Raw genomic sequence first — 23,806 nt, forward strand, 5'->3', positions numbered from 1 at the left:
TCTAATGCCAGTGTGGCTCTTGAGCATCTGAAGTACTACCTTAGAATGGCACTGTATTGAAACAACCTTGGTGTTCTATCAGCCTGACAATATTTTTCCCAGCTCCTTCTCTAAGAAGGTAAGAAGAGCGCCGTGTATTATATGCTTTGTGTACACTAGACTAAGTAAAGTGCTTTTCAAGTGGAAACTCAAAATACTCTGCAAAGATGGGCTACATCCCCAGCCTCTGTGTCTGATCTTCTCAGCTCAGTGAGGAATCAGAAATCTTGATTTTTATCTACACTTATGTGTTAGAATACTTAAGGCGCTGTTTAAATGAGTGTGTAGGACAACAATCAACTGGTCCACTTCAGAACAAACATAGTTGTACAAGCTTGTACAGACAGGGGGATCATGAGTTTGAGGCCAGGTTAGGCTATAAGGTGAAATTTCTTTTTGAAAAATAAAAAAAGTGAAAACGGTTTTTGATTCTTTAAAATAATAAATGAACTAAAACATAGTGTTTTGAGTATATCGGATTTTTTATTTGTATTTATTCCTTTTTAAACAGGAAGTCTAATTTGTAGATATGTCTTTTGATTTGTTTGTTTGTATTTATTCCTTTTTAAACGGGAAGTATAATTTATAGATATAAGGTATCTTTTTAGGAGGTGGATGTCTCTTATCTCTAGGTTTCCTAGTTTCCTGATTGCTGTGGTAGTTGTAATTGTTACCTTTATTTGATTTATTTTTGTGTTATCTTTATTTGAGAGGTGTGCTTTTTATTTTAGTTTACAGGACAATTCAGAAGTGAAGATCCTCCGAGGAACTGCCCTTTGTCAGGGAAGTCAATCTCTTCAGTGCCTTGTGTCTTAAAAAGCAGGAGACTCAGAAAGATGGGTCCTTCTTTTCCCTGACTTGTGGTCTTTGTATTTTGCAGAACAGTTGGTCTCTGCCTAATTCCCACCAGTACTTCCCATTTTAGTTTAAGAACTGCCTCTCAGAAACCTTTCTGCTCTCCTCCAAAGCCACCGAGGCTCCCCATTACCTATTCTCGCTGCATCATCTAATTTTCCCTAATGGCAGTTTCTGCACTAACATGACTGGAGGCTGGTGACATGCTCAGTGGTAGAGCATTTGTCTACCAGGTACAAGGCCCTACCTCCAGCACACACCTTTCCAGTTACCCTGAAATACAGTTTGTCAGAGGAATGCATCTGTTTTCTGCTCATTAATGGATCCCTGGAATTCAGCACACTATAGCTACTGAATGAATGTTTATTGAATGAATAAATGAATGAGTGAACAAAGACCCAGTTCTCCTTCACAACAGGATGTTAGCAAAGGAAGCATAACTGAGACACGAAATCCTTCTAGTGTTTGAAGAGCCAAAAGTAAGAGTCAAGAGTACCATAAAAGGCTCTTGAGAAGAGGGGTCATGGCCTCTCAAATAATGTCGTTTCCAAATGGTTTTTCATAAAACTGCCATTGCAGTTTATAGGCACAGCCCCCAGGTGGCAGCAGTGCGTTACTCCTGAGCACCAAGTGCCTGCTAAGCACCTCACTGTCCCATTTCCCACCCCAGATTCTACAGCAAGCTTGGGCTTAGGGTTTCCTAGCCCTGAGCTAGAAGACATGCAAAGTGAATTCTGGTAGTGACCTCCTTGGTCTTTCTCTGGGAAATAGCTCCCATGACCCTCTCTTTTTTTTTCAATGTTATATTTACTGATTAATCCTGGGAAGGGTCAGGTGCCATGGCGTGAGTTGGTTCTTTCCTTCCACCAAGGGGATCCTGGAGACTGAACTCAAGTTGTCCAGCTTGGCAACAAGTGTCTTTACTCAACAGCCACACACACACACACACACACACACACACACACACACTTTTATCTGCATGCAAAGGAATAGAGTACATTATGACATTTCACATATGTGTATATTTGAATCATATAAAATAGTTACATTTGTTCCCACACTTCTCTCCACCCCTTGCAATTAGTCCTGTTCCTCTCAAGCAGCCACTCCCCTTTCTGCTTTCATATCACATGCATGCTATCTCTCTCTTGTTCTCTTCTCCTTCCCTCTAGGCTTCTTCCTGACCTCTCTTGTTATAGTCTGCCTTCCACACATTCACAGTTAAATCTAGATTCCATATGCCAGAGAAAACTTGGGCTACTCGACCCTGGCTTTTGAATCTGCTCCTCTCACAGCTATCCTTGAGTGCGTGAACAGCACTGGGAATCATGGCCTGATGGTTCTCTCTAGGACCCCACAACCCACATGTCCAAAATAGAAGTCATAGTTCTCATCCACTCCCCAACTCAAGTCAATGTTTTTTATATCTGCACTTTTTTAGATAGAGTCTCAGTATGTAGCCCAGATTGACTTGTAACATTTATCCCTCCTGCCTCATCCTCCAGAAAGCTGGAATCCCAGGTGTGTGCCTCCAGATCCTGTTCCATCATTTTGAACACCTACCTCCTGTGAATTATGAAGAACCCTTCTTTTTTGTTTTTGTTTTAGTTTTTTTTGCAGATTTTTATTTGAATTAGAAACAAGATTGTTTTACATGACAATCCTAGTTCCCTCTCCCACCCCTCCTCCCCTACCACCCCCCCAACTAAAACCCTGCCTATCACATATCCTTTCTGCTCCCCCGGACGGTGAGGCCTTCCGTGGGGTGTCATCAGAGTCTATCATACCCTTTGGGAAGGGCCTAGGCCCACCCCCGTGTGTCTAGGCTCAGGGAGTATCCCTCTATGTGGAATGGGCTCCTAAAGTCCACACCTATGCTAGGAATAAGTACTGATTTACTACAGGAGGTCCCGTAGATTTCCGAGGTCTCCTCACTGAAACCCATGTTCCTGGGATCTGGATCAGTCCCATGCTGGCTTCCCAGCTATCAGTCTGGGGACCAAGAGTTCCCCGATGTTCAGGTCAGCTGTTTCTGTGGGTTTCACCAGCCTGGTCTGGACCCCTTTGTTCATCACTGCTCCTTCTCTGCAACTGGATTCCAGTTCAGTTCAGTGATTAGCTGAGGGTGTCTGCTTCTGCTTCCACCAGCTGCTGGACGAGGGCTATCGGGTGGCATATAAGTCAGTCATCAATCGCATTATCAGGGGAGGGCATTTAAGGTAGCCTCTCCCCTGTTGCTTAGATTGTGAAGAATCCTTCTTACTGAATAGTTTTAATGTCAACTTGACACAAGTTGAGAGTCATTTTGGAAGAGAGAACCTCAGCTGAGAAAATGGCCCCACCAGATTGGCCTATGGATAAGCCTGTGTTACAGCCTCTTAATTACGGATTGGTGTAGGAGGCCCAATGTGGGTGGTACGTACTGTGGGTGGTACCATCCTTGGGCTGGTGACCCTGGGTGCTATGAGGAAAGCAGGCTGATAATGAGGAGCAAGCGAATAAGGAGCACCCTCCATGGCCACTGCATCAGCTCTTGTATCCAGGTTCCTGCCCTGACCTCATTTCACGATGGACTGTGATGGGAATATGGAAGCTAAAATAAACCCCCTCCTCCCAAGTTGCTTTTTGTCAGAGTGTTCTATCACAGCCCTAGAAGTCAAAGATATCTCAGACCTGCGCCTCCTCCTCTATGCCAGGCTCACGGTAGATCTATACCACATCTTTTCTTTTTTTTTTTTTCTATTTTCTTTTTTCAGATTTTTTATTTGAATTAGAAACAAGATTGTTTACATGACAAACCCAGTTCCCTTCTCCCTCGCCTCCTCCTGTGACACCACAACTGAAACCCTACCTATCACATATCCTTTCTGCTACCCAGGGATCACACGACATCAGTTCTAGCGCCCTATTTTATCTGCATATTGTCTTCCCTTCACAGCATATACTGCTCACAGGGCTTTTGCACAAACTACTCCTTTCAAAAACAGCAATGTCCTCCTTTCATTTATCTGTTCAAATGATTCCAGTACATCATGGTGCATATTAACTAGCTCCTCCCTGAAGACCACTTTCTAGGTCTTTTTTTCTGGTCCCAACAGCCCAGCCACATCATTCTTTGTACTACAGCACTTACTTTGGCTCGCTTTTCATAGTTTTAACTCTTAACTCATAATATTATCTCTGTAGTTTTTCTCATATATATATATATATATATATATATATATATATATATCCATCCCTAGGTAGCAATGAAATGGCACAACACCTCAGTTCCCCGTGTTTCTAGTATCCACACAAAAACACATCATTTATACATCTTAGCTGGATTTCTACTGAGCCTATGCATGCTCTCAAAATCCTTCTCAAAAAAAAAATATTCCGGGAAGAACTAGTCCATTACTCAAAATAGATGTCATCCTACCTTGGACTTGAAATAACTATAGTACAGGAAATATGCCCTATAACTTGGGCTCTACCAGAATAATTTGTGTCCAGTCTATACTCAATTAAATGTTTCTCTAATGAATTGCTAAAAAGCAAAGTGGGTCAGAGCAGACTTTGGCGGCAAGGATGTGATTCCCAGACTCCAACATTCAACTAGACTGGATGCTTTCTCACTGGCATATCTGCATGCCTTGCTGATTATAGTCACGGGGTTTTGATTAGTATTTCTCAGTTGCATTCAAGGCAACAACTTACTGCAAACTTCACTATCAAGTGTAAATGCAGCAGATTTAAGATGCACTCATATAACTGTATGTCATTCTTGCCAACCTAATAGTCCATTTCAGAAATCTCTTTTTCCACTTTGTTTCAAGTTTGTCATGCACTTCAAAGTATTTGTGAAAAGGATGCAACTCTTTGGTCTTAATTAATTCATACAGAAGTGCTGTCCTCCACTGTCACATGTCCAACATACTTATGTTGATCCTTACCCTATGGTGGGTGGTGATAAAAAACAGATGTGTTCTCTGATTCCATTTGCCAAAACACTCCCTGGACATACTAAAGTTGGCATTTGTGTGTATGGGTGGACATTTGTGTGGATGAGTCATTTTGTCTTGGTTTTCGTTTTGATGCTGAGGGGTTAGAACCCAGGGTCTCACACACACTAAACACATGCTCCAGAGATATGCCCACAGCCAAGTTTGTTTGTTTTAAGACTGCATCTTTAGTGTGTGAAAATTTCAAAATTTCCAAGCCAGACTCATGGTTTTCACTTCTTTCCCATGTCCACAGATGTCTTACTGTGTTTGTGAAGAATTCCTGAAATTAAACAATTTGGAAAGGCAAAAGGGAGTGACTTCTTGGTGAGAGGGTCATATTCATTACTAGATGCTGACATAGTATGGTTTTTAAAGCCAAATAATTACTTTCCTCAAATTCTTGCCTTTGCAAACCATTAAGTATTAGTATTGTTTAAGCCAGAATCAGCTTTGTTGGATCGTGATTTAAGAAAATTGTAGGAAAAACATTCATGACCCAATTGGAGAAATGTGAACATTAACATGATATTTGTCAATGTTATGCCTTTTTATTTTAAAAACTGTTATAATGGTACTGAAGGTATACATATGGTTATTCACTTTAGTATATTTAAAAAAAACCCTATGTTGCCCAGGCTGGTCCCTAACTCCTGGGCTCAAACAATCCTCCCCCTTCAGCCTGCCAAGTATCTGAGGCTACAGGTGGAACAAACTGTTCCAAGTTTATATGTTTTTCTTTACTAGAAATACTACTTTGTAAAGACATGCATCATAGTATTTGCAAATGACAGCATATGGTGGCTGGGATTTGTCTCAAAGTATTGTCAAAGAATAGACAACAGATGAAGGTAAAGGTGATATAAGATAAAATGTATTGATAATTATTGGCACTGGGTGATGAGTACAGTTCATGTTTTATAATAAAGTCTCTACATATATTTTTCCATTTTCCCCAAAGAAAAGATGCTTAAACATCCCCCATGAAAGTGGTAGCAGAATTTGGGGGCGGCTGCTTACAAGATGAATCGTATTCCGAAATGGTAACCCACAATTTTCTTCTGTCTTTTTTTGATACAAGAATGAACTGAGCTTATACATTATGGGGAGGCAAATGCTGAAAGAACAGGAAACGAGGCAGTTAGGGAAAGTGTAGAATATAAACGCTAGCAAGAGTTACCAATCCATTATCAGCCAATCAACAAGAGGCTTTGGTGTGGCAGCAGCTGGAGAGAGGATGCTAAAAGGCAGTAGTGCACAACAAAGAGGGCAGGTGTGTGTATATGGACACTGGTGGAGGCATCACTGGAGTGCGGCTTGGATGTGTCCCTTATTCTACCTTATCTGTGTGTATGCTCACGTGTGACATGAAACATAGGAGTTGCACATGCACATGGGGTCCAAAGAATGACCCTGAATATCGATTCTTTGGCAGTTGCCTATGTTGTTATTAAGACAGTCTCTCACTGCACTAGGCCCTCGGCATGTGGGAGACAGTTGAGAAACTTGGTCTATCTGAGGGGCCCCTGGCAGTAGGACCAGGATCTATTCCTGGTGCATGAGCTGGCTTGTCAGAGCCCATTGCCTATGGTGGGATGCCTTGCTCAGCCTTAATGCAGAGAAGAGGAGAACGGTCTAGCCTCAACTTAATGTGCCAGGTTTTGTTGACTCCCCATGGGAATCCTTACCCTTTGGGAGGAGTGGATGGGGAATGGGCTGAGGGGGAAGGTGAGGTGGGGTGGGAGGAGGGGTGGGAAGGAGAACTGTGATTGGAATGTAAAATGAAATTAAAATAAATTTTAAACATTAAAGAAAACACAACAATATACATAGAAATTATGCCCAGCATCATGCAGCACCTAGCAGAGATTCGGCACCTAATAGGCAATAGGGATTGAACCTAAGAATGTATAAACACAAGGCAGGTGCTTGATCACTGGGATATATCCACACCCCAGCAAACAGCTGCTACATCCAAGACAGAAATATGCATTCCAATGAATTGGAATTGGAATTCAATCTGATTTGTTGGTGCCCACGTCATTCAACTGAATAATGTAGTAAGTAGCAAGACTAAATTTTGCACTTTCTTTTTCTCTGATTTTAATTCTTATCTTTATGGGCCCTTGTACAGGCAGGACCACGTTTGTACCAAACCTAGGTCTCCTCTGAGTCTTGAGGTTTGTGAGCTCCTTGTCAGCCTCTTTGGTACCCCAGGTACTGGCTATATGACAGAGTACATGTCAACTTTCACATATTAAAGTTTTCCACTGTCTTCTCATCCTGAGAAACTGGTTCATTTGCACTCCAAACTACTCATTTTTTTAAATCAAAGAGCATTTGTTTTCCAGTTTACATCTATACATCAGGGGTGAGAGAAAGTGGAAAGAAAGACAAGAAAAGAATAGACAAAATAAAAGCTTTTGATTTCAAGAGTTTTTAGAAACAGAGTTAATAATGGTAACTTGATTTATGCTATACAATTTTTCTAAAAGCAGTGCAATTGAAAACAGTCATTAGAAATTCAGTACCAAGCTAGGTGGTGGTGGTGCATGCCTTTAATCCCAGAAGAGGCAGGCGGATCTCTGTGAGTTCGAGGCCAGCCTGGTCTACAGAGGTATTTCCAGGACAGCTTCCAAAGCAATACAGAGAAACCCTGTCTCAAAAAAGAAAAGGAAGGAAAAGAAAAGAAGAGAAAAGAAAAAAGAAAAGAAATTCAGTACCATAAAGGAAGAAAATACTATAGTATGATGGTGTGAGAGCAAGATACGGTTTCCACTCAGATTGTCATGTTCATGTGCTGAGTGACAAGTGGTTAGGAGGACTTGGCTCCTAAGCACTGCAGATGGCAGTTCACCTACTAAGCACTCTCTCTGTGTCATTTCAAAGCCAACAAAAATCCTAGGATGTGGGTCATTCTGTCAAATTCTACCAATAAGAATTGAGACTCAAACCACAGTAAGGTAATTTCTCAGAAACTAAAATCAAAAGTCAAAAGTAAATGGAAAATGTGGGGGAAAATGTGGAAATTAGGAAATCAGTCCAGGACATGTGATAGTTAACTAATTGGAGTTCTCGAAACACAGACAATAGAAGCAGAGATACAGGTGAGAAATAACACGATGTACAGCAAATGAAGAGCTAGTTCTTACACTGAACGATGCTGACAAAAATCCCAGCTTACTAGATGTAAGATCTGCACTGAGCCCTATCATTAGATTATAAGACACTATGGACCAAGAGACAGTCTTGAAGAAAAAACAATTACATACCAGAAGTTGGAAATAAAGAGGACTGATTCTATTTTAGAAGCAAGAGCACATTGGAATATGCACAATTTGGAGAATTCTTTCCACATCCCCAGAGGAGATTGTTTCCAGTGGAGACTTACCTAGCAGAAACTTAATCACGTGTGAGGATATATTCAGAGACAGAAAGGTTTTATTAAAATCACCTCGGGAAGGGTACATGGTTAGAAAAATAACCAAATAAAAATCACCTCTGATAATGACACCTTTCTAAGGAAGTCAGCAAAGGGTGTGGTCTAGCAAGGCTTAGGGTAAACCAAAAAACCCTGGGGTATCCAGAATGGATGCTAATTCAGGAGAGTAGTTCCCAGGATGACAGCTTGGTGGCAAGCCTAGAAAATAATCATTCCAGAATGAATCAGAAGGGAGCAAACTCCAAGAGAGCATTCTCCAAGAAAAAAAAAAAGGAACTCATGAATTACTTAATATGTTTGACCATACTATGTAAAATTTTATGGGTTTTTTTTTTCAGAAAATTGATGGTAACAGAGAAAAATATTTTTTAAAAAAAAAACAAGTGGTTTGGCCGGGCAGTGGTGGCACACGCCTTTAATCCCAGCACTCGGGAGGTAGAGGCAGGCGGATCTCTGTGAGTTTGAGACCAGCCTGGTCTACAAGAGCTAGTTCCAGGACAGCCTCCAAAGCCACAGAGAAACCCTGTCTCAAAAAACCAAATAAATAAATAAATAAATAAATAAATAAATAAATAAATAAATAACAGGTGGTTTGGGAGGACCAAAATAGAAATATAATGAATTGCACTTTATGAGGCCAGCCTGGTCTACAGAGTTCCAGGACAGCCAGGGCTACAGAGAGAAACCCTGTCTTGAAACAACTTTAAAAAAAAATACATACATGATATAATGCAGATACTGAATGTTGTCATTAAAATTTTGAATTTGTGGAAGTGTGTTGTGCATGTGTGTGAGAAACACACACACACACACACACAGAGAGAGAGAGAGAGAGAGAGAGAGAGAGAGAGAGAGAGAGAGAGAGAGAGAACCAGTGAGTTAGCATTTAGCCATGGGTTCAATCTCTAGCATTCAAGAAAAAATGCAAATTTTATATAACAGAAATTTATAATAAATCTCTAAATTTAAAAATAAGAAATAGAATTAGTTCCTGGCTTATCCCATGGTATTTATACCATATACCGTAAGAAGGAACTAAAAATGTTTTTAAAGCTATTTAAAACAACATAAATTTATGAGCTCACACTCTTGTTAGTCAGAAATCCAGCATTGTGTGGATGAATTCTCTGTCTAGAGCCCTAAAAGATACAAACCATGGTATCCGCTAGGCTTTGTCTATTTATGTGGGTTCTTGGGGAGAAGCTGCTTCCCGGCTTACTCAAGTTATTGGCGGTAATCTGTTCCATTCCACCCTCTCTATATGATCCCTTACATACCCAAGCTGGCCACAGTATTTTGAACCTTTTTTACTTTGACTCGCTCTTGTGCTTCTGTTTCCAGGAAAGTGAATTCTCACTTTTGAGGGCTCAAGATTGGATCCCCATATTTTTTTTCTAGTACTGGGGATTAAACCAAACTCATGTATACAAGATAAGCACTTATATCAGCTGGCTAAACTCATTAATGTAGCCCAGGAAATCCTCTCTATTCTAAAGCCTGTGGCCTTAATGACATCCACAAATGTCTTTCATGTAAACTTACACATTCACCAGTTCCAGGAATTAGGGTATGGACATCTGCTCTGAAACAGGTGGGACAGAGGAATGGCTCTTTCTACATTGTGAGCCTGTGTTAGGCTTTGTGTTAGTCAGTTTTCTGTTATTATAAAAATGCCTAAGATAACTTATAAAGAGAAAAAGCTTATTTGGGCTCTTAGAAATTTCAGTTCATGAACAGCTGGCCCTATTACACAGCTGAGAAAAGGAGGAAGGGGCTGGGGTCCTATTTATTGATCCCTTTGTGATACCCTAAAGTAGCCCTCAATAACCCAATGGCTTCCAAGTAGGAAGGTCCCAGCTCTGAAAAGGTTTCCATCACATCCTGATGACACTATGGTGGGGATCAAGCCACATGTACCTTTGAGGCACACAAACAATACAGACCACAACAAGCCCTATTAACTCCTTGAGTTGAAAAGTTTTGTGCATGCATGCATTATTTTGTGCAAATAAAAGTTTTTTTTAAAGCTGGCTGGAGATGTAGCCTAGTGGTAGAGCCCTTGCCTCGCATGTATGAAGCCATCGCTTCAATTCCCGACATTGTCCAAAGAGATCAAAAACTTGAGCTCAACTACCAAATTTTCTATTACTGAATTCAAATGGACTCTATTTTAGATAATATGTCAAATAAAGTCATTATGCAAGCATTGTGCATTATACATAGTCCATTTTTGTGCTTTGAAGAAATATGCTAAATATTCTAAAATATGCTAAATATTCTACAATCTTCTGAATACTTTAAGAAATAGTTGTTCGTCACAACTTTGACTGGGCCCCAGTGAAAAATCTTGACTTGGGTGAACAACAGAGCTCCACCAAGGTATCAATTCCTTTGTTCTTTGCATTTCATTAAAGGGCCTGTTCCTCTTGTTACTTTTGGAATTTACACTTGCAGCAAGCTAGAGTAAATGATGATAAACATGTTTTCTTGATTTATTAAGGCAAACATTCTATTAGTCCCTATTGTGTGCCAGAGTTAATATAGTAAATGCAGTCCAACTCCGTAATTTAAAGATGAAAACATTGGCCCCTCAGTAAAGGAAGCAGATCCAGACAGGGAGGGGGACCTTCCCAGCATCCTTTGGAACTCCAAAATATTAATTCAGCTTATTTTATCTTATAAAATATAGCCTCCCCTTGACTAATCAACTATGGACTACAGAGCCAGAGCCAAACATTATTCACTTCCAAATTCCTCTTATTTAGCACACCCTACCTGGCACACTGATAAATGATTGCACAATGAATCTCAAGATGTTGCAAATTATCACTTTACAATGGAATGACTTCAATTCTCAAAGTCGTACAGTTAATAAGAAATTTGGCAATAAAGTATCTCTTCTTTTAGTGGCTGCTTTTTAGGGACAAATAAATGCACCATTGGCTGTGTCATACAAGCACAAAAGGCAGGTGGACTTGTTTTCTACTTCTGCCTCATTACTCCATAGCTGTATGGTTTTACAGAACTCCATCAGCCAGTATCTCAAATTTCTGCATTTGTAAAATGCATGTGATGCAGCATATCTCGAGAGAATGGTATAGGGAATCGGGGAACTAGCACATGTGTTAGTAACTTGGAACAAGTTACAAACTGTTGATTTTCCCTTTTCATTTACTAGTCTACCTACCAAATGGTGAAAACTGGCACTAAGATAGTTTTCCTGTTGCTGAAGATGCAACCATTGGGAAAGATGGTTAGAGGTAGGAAAAGCTTCAGGAAAAAAATCTTAAGGGTTGATATAAAAAAATAATCTAGCATATCAGCATCAATGAAATGTCTCCCTTAATGAAACCAAAAGCATTCCAAGATTTTAGTTGTTATATACACATCAACTATATATATATATATATATATTGTATATATATGCAGACATATATATATACACATGTGTGTGATATGTATATGGATATGCATACTACAACATGTGTTTGGCAGTCAGAGAGCAATTTTATGGAGTCAGTTTTCTCCTTCCACCTTTGACTGGGTTCTGAGGACAGAACTCAGATCTTCAGGTCCCTAAACACATTTATTTTGCATGCTGAGCTGTCTCTCCAAGCCAAATAAAAGTGTTCGTTTCCTTACTTTCTTCTCAAAGCGATAATACTTTGCTAGTGAGTCTGTTATGGTGGTGCATATCAGTAATCCCAGCACTTGGGTGGCTGAGACACTTGGGTGGTTGTGAGCTCTAGACAAGGCTGGTCTATACAGCAATTTTGAGCAACCCTGGGTTATATAACAGGACCCCATATCATAAAAACCAACCCAAACCATAAAAAATAAAAGCAGCACACAAAGCAAAATGAAACCCAAAGCATGACGCTGCACTTTTCAAAGAGCAGTTCATGGTAATGATGAAACGGCAAACAACCTGAAGAGCAAACATACACAGATCGTTCTGGCTTCTCGCTTCCCCAGATGTCGTGAGTATGTTTGTTGCCACAGGAATTTGTTTTCCACAGATCTCATAGAGATTAACAATCTCAACTTCAAATCACTAGCCCTCATGTTAAAAAGCTGGGAAGAGTGGTGTCACACACCTCTAAGCCCAGCAATGTGGAGGCAGAGACACGAGGATCTCTGCAGTTCATTGGCTACTTAGTCTTGCCCAATTGGTGAGTTCCACATTCAATGAGAGACCTTGTCTCAACAACTAAGGAGGAGATGAGTAGAGGAAGACCCCCCAATGCTGACCTTTTGCCTCCATATACATGTGCACACAAAGGCACCCCCAAGCATGCAGATATATGCGAGCATGTATACACACATGTACAACACACAAACAAAAGTTTAAAAAAGGAATTATGAAGCTCTAGGGAGCTAGATAGATCTTAAGGGGACAGCTATTGAAAAGAAGTTTTCTTAGTCTCAAATATAAGCTCATATTAGTAACATAATGAATGAGAGGTCTCCCATGACAAGGGCAATAATACCTGTGTATAATATCATGTGCACAGTACGTCTGTGACGACGTAAGTGCACTGTGTCTTATTTCTTGCTTGATATCACAAAACATCAGATCATTAACCTTTAAATAGCTTTTTATTTGTGTATGAGTGCATGTATGTAGCTGTATTGTGGTGCAGTGTATTACAGAGGTAAGAGCATAACTCAAGGGAATTGCTTCTGTCCTACCATGTGGGTCTTGGGGATAAAACTCAGGTCATCAGGCTTGGCAGCAAGCATCTCTACCTGGTGGGACAACTTGCTGGACCACCATTTATTTTAGTAATCACAGTTTATCAAATACTTCAATTTCTTTAGATGATGCCTGGAAAGGCTTCCCTAACAAGAAACTAATTTTATATGTACATCCTCTTCAGAAAACTGACACAACCTAACAACAGGGAAACGTGTAATAAATGTTTGTTAAGATAAAGTAGCTTCTTTGGAATTATTTTTATAACTTTTATTGTTTCAACTATAATTTTTCTCTACCATATGCTCCCCCCCAACACTTTCCAAAAAAGAAAGTCAAAAGAAAGCATTTAGGTGACATACAAAAAGACAATATTTATTTTACTTTCTTATAAGAAATTAAACAGAAAGACTCCTAGTTGAAGACATTACCAAAAACATTAACATTATTTCATGTATTCCTTCAGTGCCCAGATTCAGAAAAAGGTTATCTGAATGAAAGAAAAGGACTGGTCCTGCTTACACTGGGTTTACTTACATATGTAGGGGAAAACAATCCACATACCTCTGTCAATATATGAAGATACCAGTTTCTGAGAAAAAAAAAATGTGCTGATGTCTTTGAGAGTTCTTAAGTCCTAGAGATTCCCTTTGTCCATTAAAACAAAGGTATTCTTATAATTTGCTCCCTTTTCCCCTCTGCCACTGTATTGCTGAAAGAGGAGAATGGAAGCAAAATATGATGTCCTTGTTCCAATGCTGCATGACTATCAGCATGGGTGGTCTCCAGGACATTTCAAAGCATCCTCTTCATCACCATCCAAATAGACCAGCAGTAAAAGTGGTCCAGTGCAAGGGCATTTAGGTGCTTTCCTTCCCAGCACTAGGGATACCTGGCTAAGGAGTGACCTCACTCTTCTGCTAAAAGCCAAGTCTTTCTAGGGGATAGTAGGAGAAACTGGAACACCTACGATGCCTGTAGCCCAGCTGCAATCTGACACCCAAAATAAAGTACCTGGAGGACACACCCATGCATCAATCACACCATGCACCCCCATTTCCTGAAATGTCAGGGCACAGTGCTTCTCTACTACCATTTACTACCATGGAAGCAAAGTTCCCCTTTGTCCCAAACATGGGGAGTAGGGGGTCTCTTATCTTCCCTGCTTAAGAACAAGATATGCAAGTAGCCTCATTTTATTGGTATGAATTGGTAAATGCCTGAAGAATTTGTTATATAAAGCTCTTCAGTCCTTGCTAGTGATCAGTAGGTATGAGAAAGAGAAGTGGGCCACTTGTCACTGTTTTTGAATTTGCAGGAAGTAGTCAGAATAGGAGGAATACACATATGCATATATTGTGGAAATGGCACAGAATAGAAGACTGGGATATGCAAAATTTGAGTCCGTGCTGGAGGCCCACTTGGCTCCCTCTCAATAACGCACAAAATGGACAGAACCATTTACAATATGCTAAACAGCCATCCTAAGGGCTATCTTGCAAACAAAAAAACAGACACAAATCTTTTTTTTTTTTTTTCTCCTCAAGCAAATAGGGCTAAATTCTAAGCGAGGAAAAGACATCATCTCTATTTAGAAAACACACAAAGAAACACCAATCACTCAAAAACCTCAAATAATTGAAGGCTCATGGGAAAGTGGCAAAAACTGTATGAATTAGTCATTGTTGTTCAGAATACTCATCTTTTACCTGAGATGCAAATTATTCCCTGCTCCACTAGAGAGTCTAAGCAAATTTGTATCCTCAATTGCACTGTAAGTCAAAAGGCTATACTTAAGAGGATGGGGGGTAGGTGTAGCAGGGACTAAGCATTGGAGATGGGAAGTTCAGAAGTCTCGGAAATGGCTATCTGGAGATAAAGAAAGTGCTAAGAAATGAGGAGTCCCAAATTGATGCAAACCCAGGAGTGGGTCCTATCCCTCACAACTTGAGGGCTTAGCACAAGCTAGATACATAGTAAATACTTGATTTGAGCAGCAGAAATTAACGGGGGCACACATCTTTACATACTCCTTGATTCCAACTCTAATACCAGGTCATTCTGCCTCCATTATCCTAAAAAATACAAAATCCTGCCATGACATAAAAGAGCCTTGTTGGAGAAGTTGCCTCTGCTTTTTTTTTAACGTGTCATCACCAAGATGATTTTTGGGAATTTCAAAGCAGAGGAAATGCTATTGAAGTGGATAATGATAGCACATTTTAATAGCCACAAACATTACTCAGGGGCTTCCCAAACAATAGGCAGCAGATTGTATCGGTTTTGTTTGCTAGATGTTCTCTGGGAATCAAGTTCAGCATTAGTGTACACACCCCAAGTGAATTTCCTCATAAGTCTAATTTCTTGATGTTATTCCACACACAAAAAATACAGAACCAGCAGAGATTCTTTAGGAAGTCGTCACAACTCCTGATAAGATGAATCCACGGTCATTGTCCCCTTTCCTTTGTCCTCTAGTTTGGAGACTTGACAAAGAATGCCTGCTTTTAAGACTCAACAAGAACGAGAAGGACTCTGCTTTCTTCTTTAAGAGCTCCATTAGTTTGGATTTTTTCAGTGCAAGACTGACATCTTAGGAGCTGTCTGTTTTTCAAGGTCCAGTAGTTTCAGTTTCTATTTAACAAGTCCTCGGATAACAAATGGAGAATGCAATGAATCTTCACAGGGTCACATTGAAGGAAAAAAAAAGAAATCAATTATCCCATCACTGAGGCACTTTCTTCAGGTTTTCTATCAGCACTACAGAATCCGTTTCTTCTTTGGATTGCTTCTCATAGATGTCATACTTCTTCCAGTGCTGCAAGGAAAGACAAAGGCACACACAGTGACTTTTCTCAACAATATGCTTCCCCTGGGTACTTTGAGTCAGTGCTTATTTTTAAGTTTGCATGAACAAGACCCGTAAGTACAATGTTTGCCTGGTTTAGGTTTTTTTTTTTTTCTTTTTAATCCAAGAGTACTCCTCTAGTTGGACAATTAACAAAGCCAAACAATCAGGAATTAACATTAAAGACGGGAAATGCACATGATTGTTACATAATGGTTAATGGCCATCTGAAGAGATAAACAAATTCAGATATTTTCAAAACTAGAAAGAATCTTTTGGAGATCAACAAAACGGTGGCGCCTACTTTTCTGTTTTACTTGGGATTTGATTTTCTTACCACTCAAATGTGACCACTGTTCCAGAAACATCACAGGCTCACAAAAGCCAATTAACAACTAGTGAACAAGACACTGGATGATGTCCTACTCTTAAAACCTATGCTCTATACTAACACCTTTATTTAACATCATTTGCCAGATTGGCCTTATTTGCTAGACATTATGGATAATGCACTCATTATACAGAGCTTCACCTGAATGGGATTCAAACATGTCTTTCATAGTAAAAACCAACATTCTAGTCCTATGGCCATCTTTATTTGTCAGTCTGGGTAAAGGTGAAACCTAAACTCAGTACTGTCATCTGTAAAATTAAGCTGCTAGAGAAAACTAAAGGTGGGCAAACTATGTGGCATGGACCAATCCAGCTAACTGCCTGTTTCAGGAAGCCAAGCTTTATTGAAATGTAACCATTTGTTTCTGTATTGCCTATGACTGTTTTCATGCTGCAAGATTTAAATTGTTGCAGAGAGGGAATAATTTATAAAACAAGAAATCCCTGCACAGGAATATGTCTGGGCTGCCTTTCTCTTTTGGTGTTTCATAATTCATTAAGCTTATGGGAAGAAATGGAAGTCAGAGAAACAGAAACAAAGACAGATTTTTTTTAGCTGTGGCAGGCTGTGGCATGGAGGAAATTAGGACCACCCAGTATTAGTGTATGGAGCTAAAAGCTGGGAGATGCTGCTTAAAATAGTCATTTCTTCACATCCTCTCCAGCATAAACTGTCCTTGGTGTTTTTGATTTTAGCCATTCTGACAGAAGTAAGAAGATGGTATCTCAGAGATATTTTGATTTGCATTTTCCTGATGGCTAAGGAAGTTGAGCACTTTCTTAAGTGTCTATCAGCTATTTTAGACTCCTCTACTGAGCATTCTCTATTTAGTTATGTACCCTACTTCTTAACTGGATTATTTGTTGTTTTGGAGACTAGCTTCTTGAGTTCTTTCTATATTTTGGAAATCAGCCCTCTGTCAGATATGGTGTTGAATATCTTTTCCCATTCTGTGGGCTGCCGCTTTGTCTTGCTGACTGTGTCCTTTGCCTTACAGAAAGAGGAACACTTCTCCACTGCTGGTGGGAGTACCAACTCATACACCCACTTTGGAAATCAGTATGGAGATTCCTCAGGAAAAATGGGAATCAGTCTACCACAAGATCCAGCAATTACACTCTTAGGCATATACCCAAAAGCAGCACATTCATACAACAAGGACATATGTTCAGCTATGTGCATAGCAGCATTATTTGTAACATACAGAACCTGGAAGCAACCTAGATATCCCTCAACTGAAGAATGGATAAAGAAAATGTGGTACATTTACACAATGCAGTACTAATTGGAAGAAAAAAAACCAATGGAATATTGAAATTTGCAGGCAAATGGATGGAACTAGAAGAAACCATTCTGAGCGAGGTAACACAGTCACAAAAAGACAAACATGATATGTACTCACTCATATATGGATTTTAGACATAGAGCAAAGGATTACCAGTCTACAATCCACACTGCCAGAGAAGCTAGGAAACAAGTAGGACCCTAAGAGAGACATATGTGATCCCCTGGAGAAGGGGAAAGGGACAAGATCTCCTGAGCAAATTGGGAGCATGGGGGAGGGGAGAGGGCACTAGAAGGAAAGAGAAGGGGAGAAGAGTAGGGGAGAAGAGGACATGAGGGAGCAGGAAAGTTGAGTTGGGAGAAGAATTGAGGAGAGCAAGATAAGAGATACCATAATAGAGGGAGCCATTTTAGGTTTAAAGAGAAATCTGGCACTAGGGAAATGTCCAGAGATCCACAAGGATAACCCCAACTAAGAATCTAAGCAATAGTGGAGAGGCTACCTTAAATGCCCTCCCCTGATAATGAGATTGATGACTAACTTATATGCCATCCTAGAGCCTTCATCCAGTAGCTGATGGAAGCAGAAGCAGAGACCCACAAGTAAACACTGATTTGAATTCCTGGAATCCATTTGCAGAGAGGGAGGAGTGATGAGCAAAGGGATCAAGACCAGGCTGGTGAAACCCACAGAAACAGCTGACCTGAACAAGGGAGAGCTCATGGATCCCAGACTGATAGCTGGGAAACCAGCATAGGACTGATCCAGAACCCCTGAATGTGGGTGTCAGTGAGGAGGTCTCAGCAATCTATGGGGCCTCTGGTATAAATACTGGATCAGTATTTATCCCTAGTACACGAATGGACTTTGGGAGCACATTCCACACAGAGGGATAGTCTGTCAGCCTAGTCTGTCAGCCTAGACACACAGGGGAGGGCCTAGGCCCTGCTCCAAATGATGTGACAGACATTGAAGATCCCCCATGGAATGCCTCACCCTCCCTGGGAAGCAGAAAGGGGATGGGATAGGGGGTAGTCGGGGGCAGGGGAGGAGGGTAGGGAGCAGGAACTGTGATTGACATGTAAAACAAACTTGTTTCTAATTTAAATAAAAATAGAAAAACGTCATTTCTTTCTAAATAAGATATTTAACATATCAAACAGAGTTGCTAAGGTTAAAAATATTGACAAGTGCAAGTGCTGGTGAGGATGCATAGTAATTGGATCTTTCAAATATTTTCAGTAGGAATGTAAAATAGTAGTCACTACAAGAAACAACCTTGTAGTTTTGTATAAACCTAAACATACACTTAGCACATGACCCAGAAGTCCTGCCCCTTTGTATTATTCAGAAGAAGCAAAAATATGTCCATACAGAGACTTCGATGTATCTTAGGTTTCCATTTATATGACACTATGGATGGTCTAGACAGTGGTTCTCACCCTTCCTAATGCTGTGACCCTTTAATACAGTTCCTCATGTTGATGGTCTAGACAGTGGTTCTCACCCTTCCTAATGCTGTGACCCTTTAATACAGTTCCTCCTGTGGATGGTCTAGACAGTGATTCTCACCCTTCCTAATGCTGTGACCCTTTAATACAGTTCCTCGTGTTGATGGTCTAGACAGTGGTTCTCACCATTCCTAATGCTGTGACCCTTTCATACAGTTCCTCATGTTGATGGTCTAGACAGTGGTTCTCACCCTTCCTAATGCTGTGACCCTTTAATACAGTTCCTCATGTTGATGGTCTAGACAGTGGTTCTCACCCTTCCTAATGCTGTGACCCTTTAATACAGTTCCTCATGTTGATGGTCTAGACAGTGGTTCTCACCCTTCCTAATGCTGTGACCCTTTAATACAGTTCCTCATGTGGATGGTCTACACAGTGGTTCTCACCCTTCCTAATGCTGTGACCCTTTAATACAGTTCCTCATGTTGATGGTCTAGACAGTGGTTCTCACCCTTCCTAATGCTGTGACCCTTTAATACAGTTCCTCATGTGGATGGTCTAGACAGTGGTTCTCACCCTTCCTAATGCTGTGACCCTTTAATACAGTTCCTCATGTTGATGGTCTAGACAGTGGACAGTGGTTCCTCATGTTGATGGTCTAGACAGTGGTTCTCACCCTTCCTAATGCTGTGACCCTTTAATACAGTTCCTCATGTTGTGGTGAGCCCCAACCATAAAATTATTTCACTGCTACATTATAACTAATTCTGCTACTGTTATAAATTGTAATGTAAATATCTAATATATAGGCTATCTGATAATGTGAAACCTGTGAAAGGGTTGTTCCATTCCCAAAATGGCCAAGACCCACAGTTTGAGAACCACCAGTCTAGACTGAGGGATGTGCTGACTCCAAAGGGGCACATCAGGAAATGACAGGAATGTTCTATATTTCTACTGGAGTGGTGATTATAAAATTGCATCTATTTGCTAGAATTCTTCTATGTGAACACTTGAAAAGAATACACTTTGTTATTTGTAAGTTGTACTTCAAAAATTATATATTTTCAAAAATGTGAAATGTGCAGACTTCTAATAAAAACAATCTGAAAACCAGATAACCTTAAAATAATGGTTTACTCAATAAACGGAACTATGCCAACTGACTAAGCATTTGAAAAACAAAGTTAAACCCTCCCTCATAGACTCTACCAATAAAGCCTTGATGAATTAAAGGCCTAAATGTAAAACACAAAGTCAACTAAATACATAGGGGAACAACTATGTAAGTTGCCCATGAGATAGGCTTCCTGCACATAAAAGATGATTTTTTGAAAGGTGGTTTTACTGCAGAAAAGAGGAAAATCATTTGTATATAATTAATCACCATGACTACAAAAATGGCAACAACAGCTGACAAGTCAAAGGTGTGGTGATATATTATTTATGATTGAATAAAGATTGCCTGAAGTATCAGAAAGCAAAGCCAGCCACACTAGTTAGCTGTAGAAACTAGGCAGTGGTATCACACACCTGTAATTCCAGGACTCAGGAGACAGGCAGATGGATCTCTCTGAGTTCACAGCCACCCTGGCCTACACAAGAGTGAAGAGTAACAGAGCTCATACCTTTGATCTCAGCACTTGGGATCACATGCCTTTAATTCCAGCACTAGGATGGTGGAGACAGGAGTGATATGGCTGGGCGGAGAAAGTAATAGAAGGAGGAGGAGACAGGAATTCAGAGTCTTTTCCTCTGAGGATTTGTGGAGACAGGATTGCCATTTCATCTGGGTAGAGGTGTGAACTACTGGTGTGGCTGTATTCTGTGTGATGGAGAAGAAGCTTCAAACTGAGGTGATATCTTCACTGACAGGAGAGTATACACCACTCATTTCTGCTACTCTTTTAATACCCTCTTCCAAAACACTTAGTTCCTCTGGAACTGTTCCAATTTCTAGAAACTATGCTGGAACCATTATAGAAATCACTAACATATGGTCCAATGGACTCAACTGAGTTGTATCGTGTAAACTTGGACAGACTTCCTGAAATTCATTTGAGATAGGAGACATCCTTGCAGAACATAACACTGCTCTAAGTCTTCAAAGTGAGCAGTGAGTAACTGTCATCTTGATGCTAATGTGCTGATATATCAAGGTTGCTTCTTTGCCTGAGAAGGCCAACTGAAACCTGAAGCTTGTCGGTACAGCATGAGACTCTTAATTTCAGGGTCATGGTTTTGATCCCCATGTTTGGTGCCATTTGTAACATGAATAATAAAAACCCAGAGACAGATACTAGGCTTCAAGCTTCAAGCTGAAGCCCTGAGAAGCAAAGCAGCCACACCAGTAGATCTTGCCTCTTCCCAGCTGAAATGGCAATCCCGTCTCCACCAATCCTCAGAGGCAAAAGCTCTCAGGTCCTGTCTCCTCCTCCTTATATTCGTTTCTCCACCCAGCCATATCACTCCTGTCTCCACCCCCCTAGTGCTGGGATCAAAGGCATGAGCTCTGTTACTCTTCACTCTTGTGTTGGCCAGGGTGGCCTTGAACTCAGGCCTTGTCTCCTGAGTCCTGGAATTACAGGTGTGTGATACCACTGCCTAGCTTCTAAAGCTAACTAGTGTGGCTAGCTTTGCTTTCTGATACTTCAGGCAATCTTTATTATATCATAAATAATACATCACCATAGAAAGGAATAATACTTAATATGTGAGGCTAGAGAAATTGTTTAGTTTTTTAGAATGCTTGCCTTGCATGAATCAGGCCCGGGGTCCCATCCTCAACAATGAAAAAAAAAAACCAACCAAACAAACAAAAAACAACAACTTGTATATAAAGAACCTTGTAAATTACCAAGTAAAAGAGAAATACTGTAGAGGATAAAAGGGAAAGGAACAAGAACTTTACAGAATAACTGGCTCAAGCCAATACACTGACAAAACATACAAAATCTGTTGTATAAAATTTTCTCACCTATCAAAAACACACATTGATTTTTTATAACATTATTTAACAACACATTGGAAAAAGTGTGTCCAAACAGGTATTTAAACCCTGCTACTGGTAAATCTAGAAAGTTGTATACCTTAGTTTTAATATATACTTCTTGTGAATATAATTGATGAGTTCTCATGTTTTGCTTAAGAAATATGGATGTTTCATTTAGCAACATATGGTATAAATTCTCAGAAATTGGAAAAATATAGCTATTTCATTTTCTTTAACCTCTGAAAACAATTTTACTCATGAATGCACCAGGACTTTTATTCAAGCCATACAATCTCCCTGGATAATAATTTGTCATTTTAAATCTGCAAATTTACAAACTAAGAGCCACTGGGGGAGTAGTTCAGTAGTGGAGAACTTATCTAGCATGTGCAAGGTTCCATCCCGAGCACTGAGACAGACAGACAGACAGACAGACAGACAGACAGACAGACACACACACACACACACACACACACACACACACACACACACACACACACGCAGAGAGAGAGAGAGAGAGAGAGAGAGAAATCCAAAATATATATTTTAAATCAAAGACTATAAAAAAACAAGTGGTAGCTGGCAAGATTTGGCTCATAGTGATGTCAGGAAGGTGGTTTGTGGCAGCATGGCATGGCATTTGTCTCTCTCCAAATGCAATCATTTAAATAGGTAGGAAAAGCAAGCAGGGTGAATAGGAAAGAATAAATAAATGAATGAATGAATGAATAAATAAATAAATAATAAATAAAATCCACTAACAGATTTTACATCTAAACTAGATGAAAAAATGATTCCTCATGAACCCAAATAAGGGTTGATGGGGACAAACAAGTGATAATTATGACATAAAAATGATAAACACCTGTGGAAGAGTATACAGAAAGAATCAACATGGTATCCAAGAGATTTGAGAAGTTGGTGAGAACCCAAACATCAGTGAGCTTATTTCTGAACATATTCATAGAATGGAAAGGGTCTTCTAACTCACAAAAGTTCATGGACTAGACACAAGGTGTCAAAGCTGAGTCTGCGCAGTACAGGATGAAGCTGCACTCTGAGAAGAGACTATTGGAAAGTGACTGCAAGTGGTTGGCAGGGTAGGGAATCTCAGCCCTTGGGAAGCAGAGGGAGAAGGAGAACTGCATGCTCAAGGGAAGCCAGGGCTACAGAGTAAGTTGAAGGCCTGTCAGGGGTGCATAGTGTCTCAGTTCTGACTCTTACCACGAAAGAGAAATAAAAGGGAGGAGATGGAAAGGGGGCAAGACTTTTAAAAGTCATTCATAATAATTTTCAAAATTTCTCAAAGCAATAGAAGATGGGACTGTATTGTCAAGAAATTAGTAAAATGGACCTATGTGAAGCCTCTTTCTTAAAGTTTAGGAAACTGATTTCACATCAAAAATGAACAACAGAATATCTTCAGAATTAAAAGTTGCCAGAAATATGCCCATGAAAACTATACCCAACTACTTCAAAATTTTATGGGATGGGAAATTATAAATCCCATGAAGCAATGTATAAAAATTCAGAACAGGAGAGGATTTAGAAATTAGAACAGAAAATTCATCAAAGAATTACAAATAAAGGAAAATAATAATTTCATTTCAGAAATGAAGACTAACCTAGAAGGAACATGGGTAAGTAAACACAACAAATCATTAGATAATGTTTTCAGAGAAATAGAGGGTGAAATGGGAGCTTTCTAAAATTATCAAGGAGGGTGTGATGAATACAGAAGAAAGGCAAAGAAAACAAAAGAGTAGAATAGGTTAGAGATTCCTCACACAAAATGCTTGAGAGTAAAAGTGTTTGAGGTTT

The 23,806-nt window shown here is 39.9% G+C and overlaps 1 protein-coding gene across 1 annotated transcript in view; it reads right to left on the minus strand.

The window, feature by feature from the left end:
* Window positions 1-13,319: 13,319 nt before the first annotated feature.
* Il13ra1 (interleukin 13 receptor subunit alpha 1) overlaps window positions 13,320-23,806 on the minus strand; it is a 66,700-nt gene continuing 56,213 nt past the window's right edge. The window contains exon 11 of the mRNA XM_027431966.2: window positions 13,320-15,833. Coding sequence (XP_027287767.1) covers window positions 15,741-15,833 — 93 coding nt within the window. The 3' untranslated portion in view covers window positions 13,320-15,740. The remainder of the gene's footprint in view (window positions 15,834-23,806) is intronic.

This window comes from Cricetulus griseus, chromosome X (assembly GCF_003668045.3).
Source record: "Cricetulus griseus strain 17A/GY chromosome X, alternate assembly CriGri-PICRH-1.0, whole genome shotgun sequence".
Classification (NCBI taxonomy): Eukaryota; Metazoa; Chordata; class Mammalia; order Rodentia; family Cricetidae; genus Cricetulus; species Cricetulus griseus.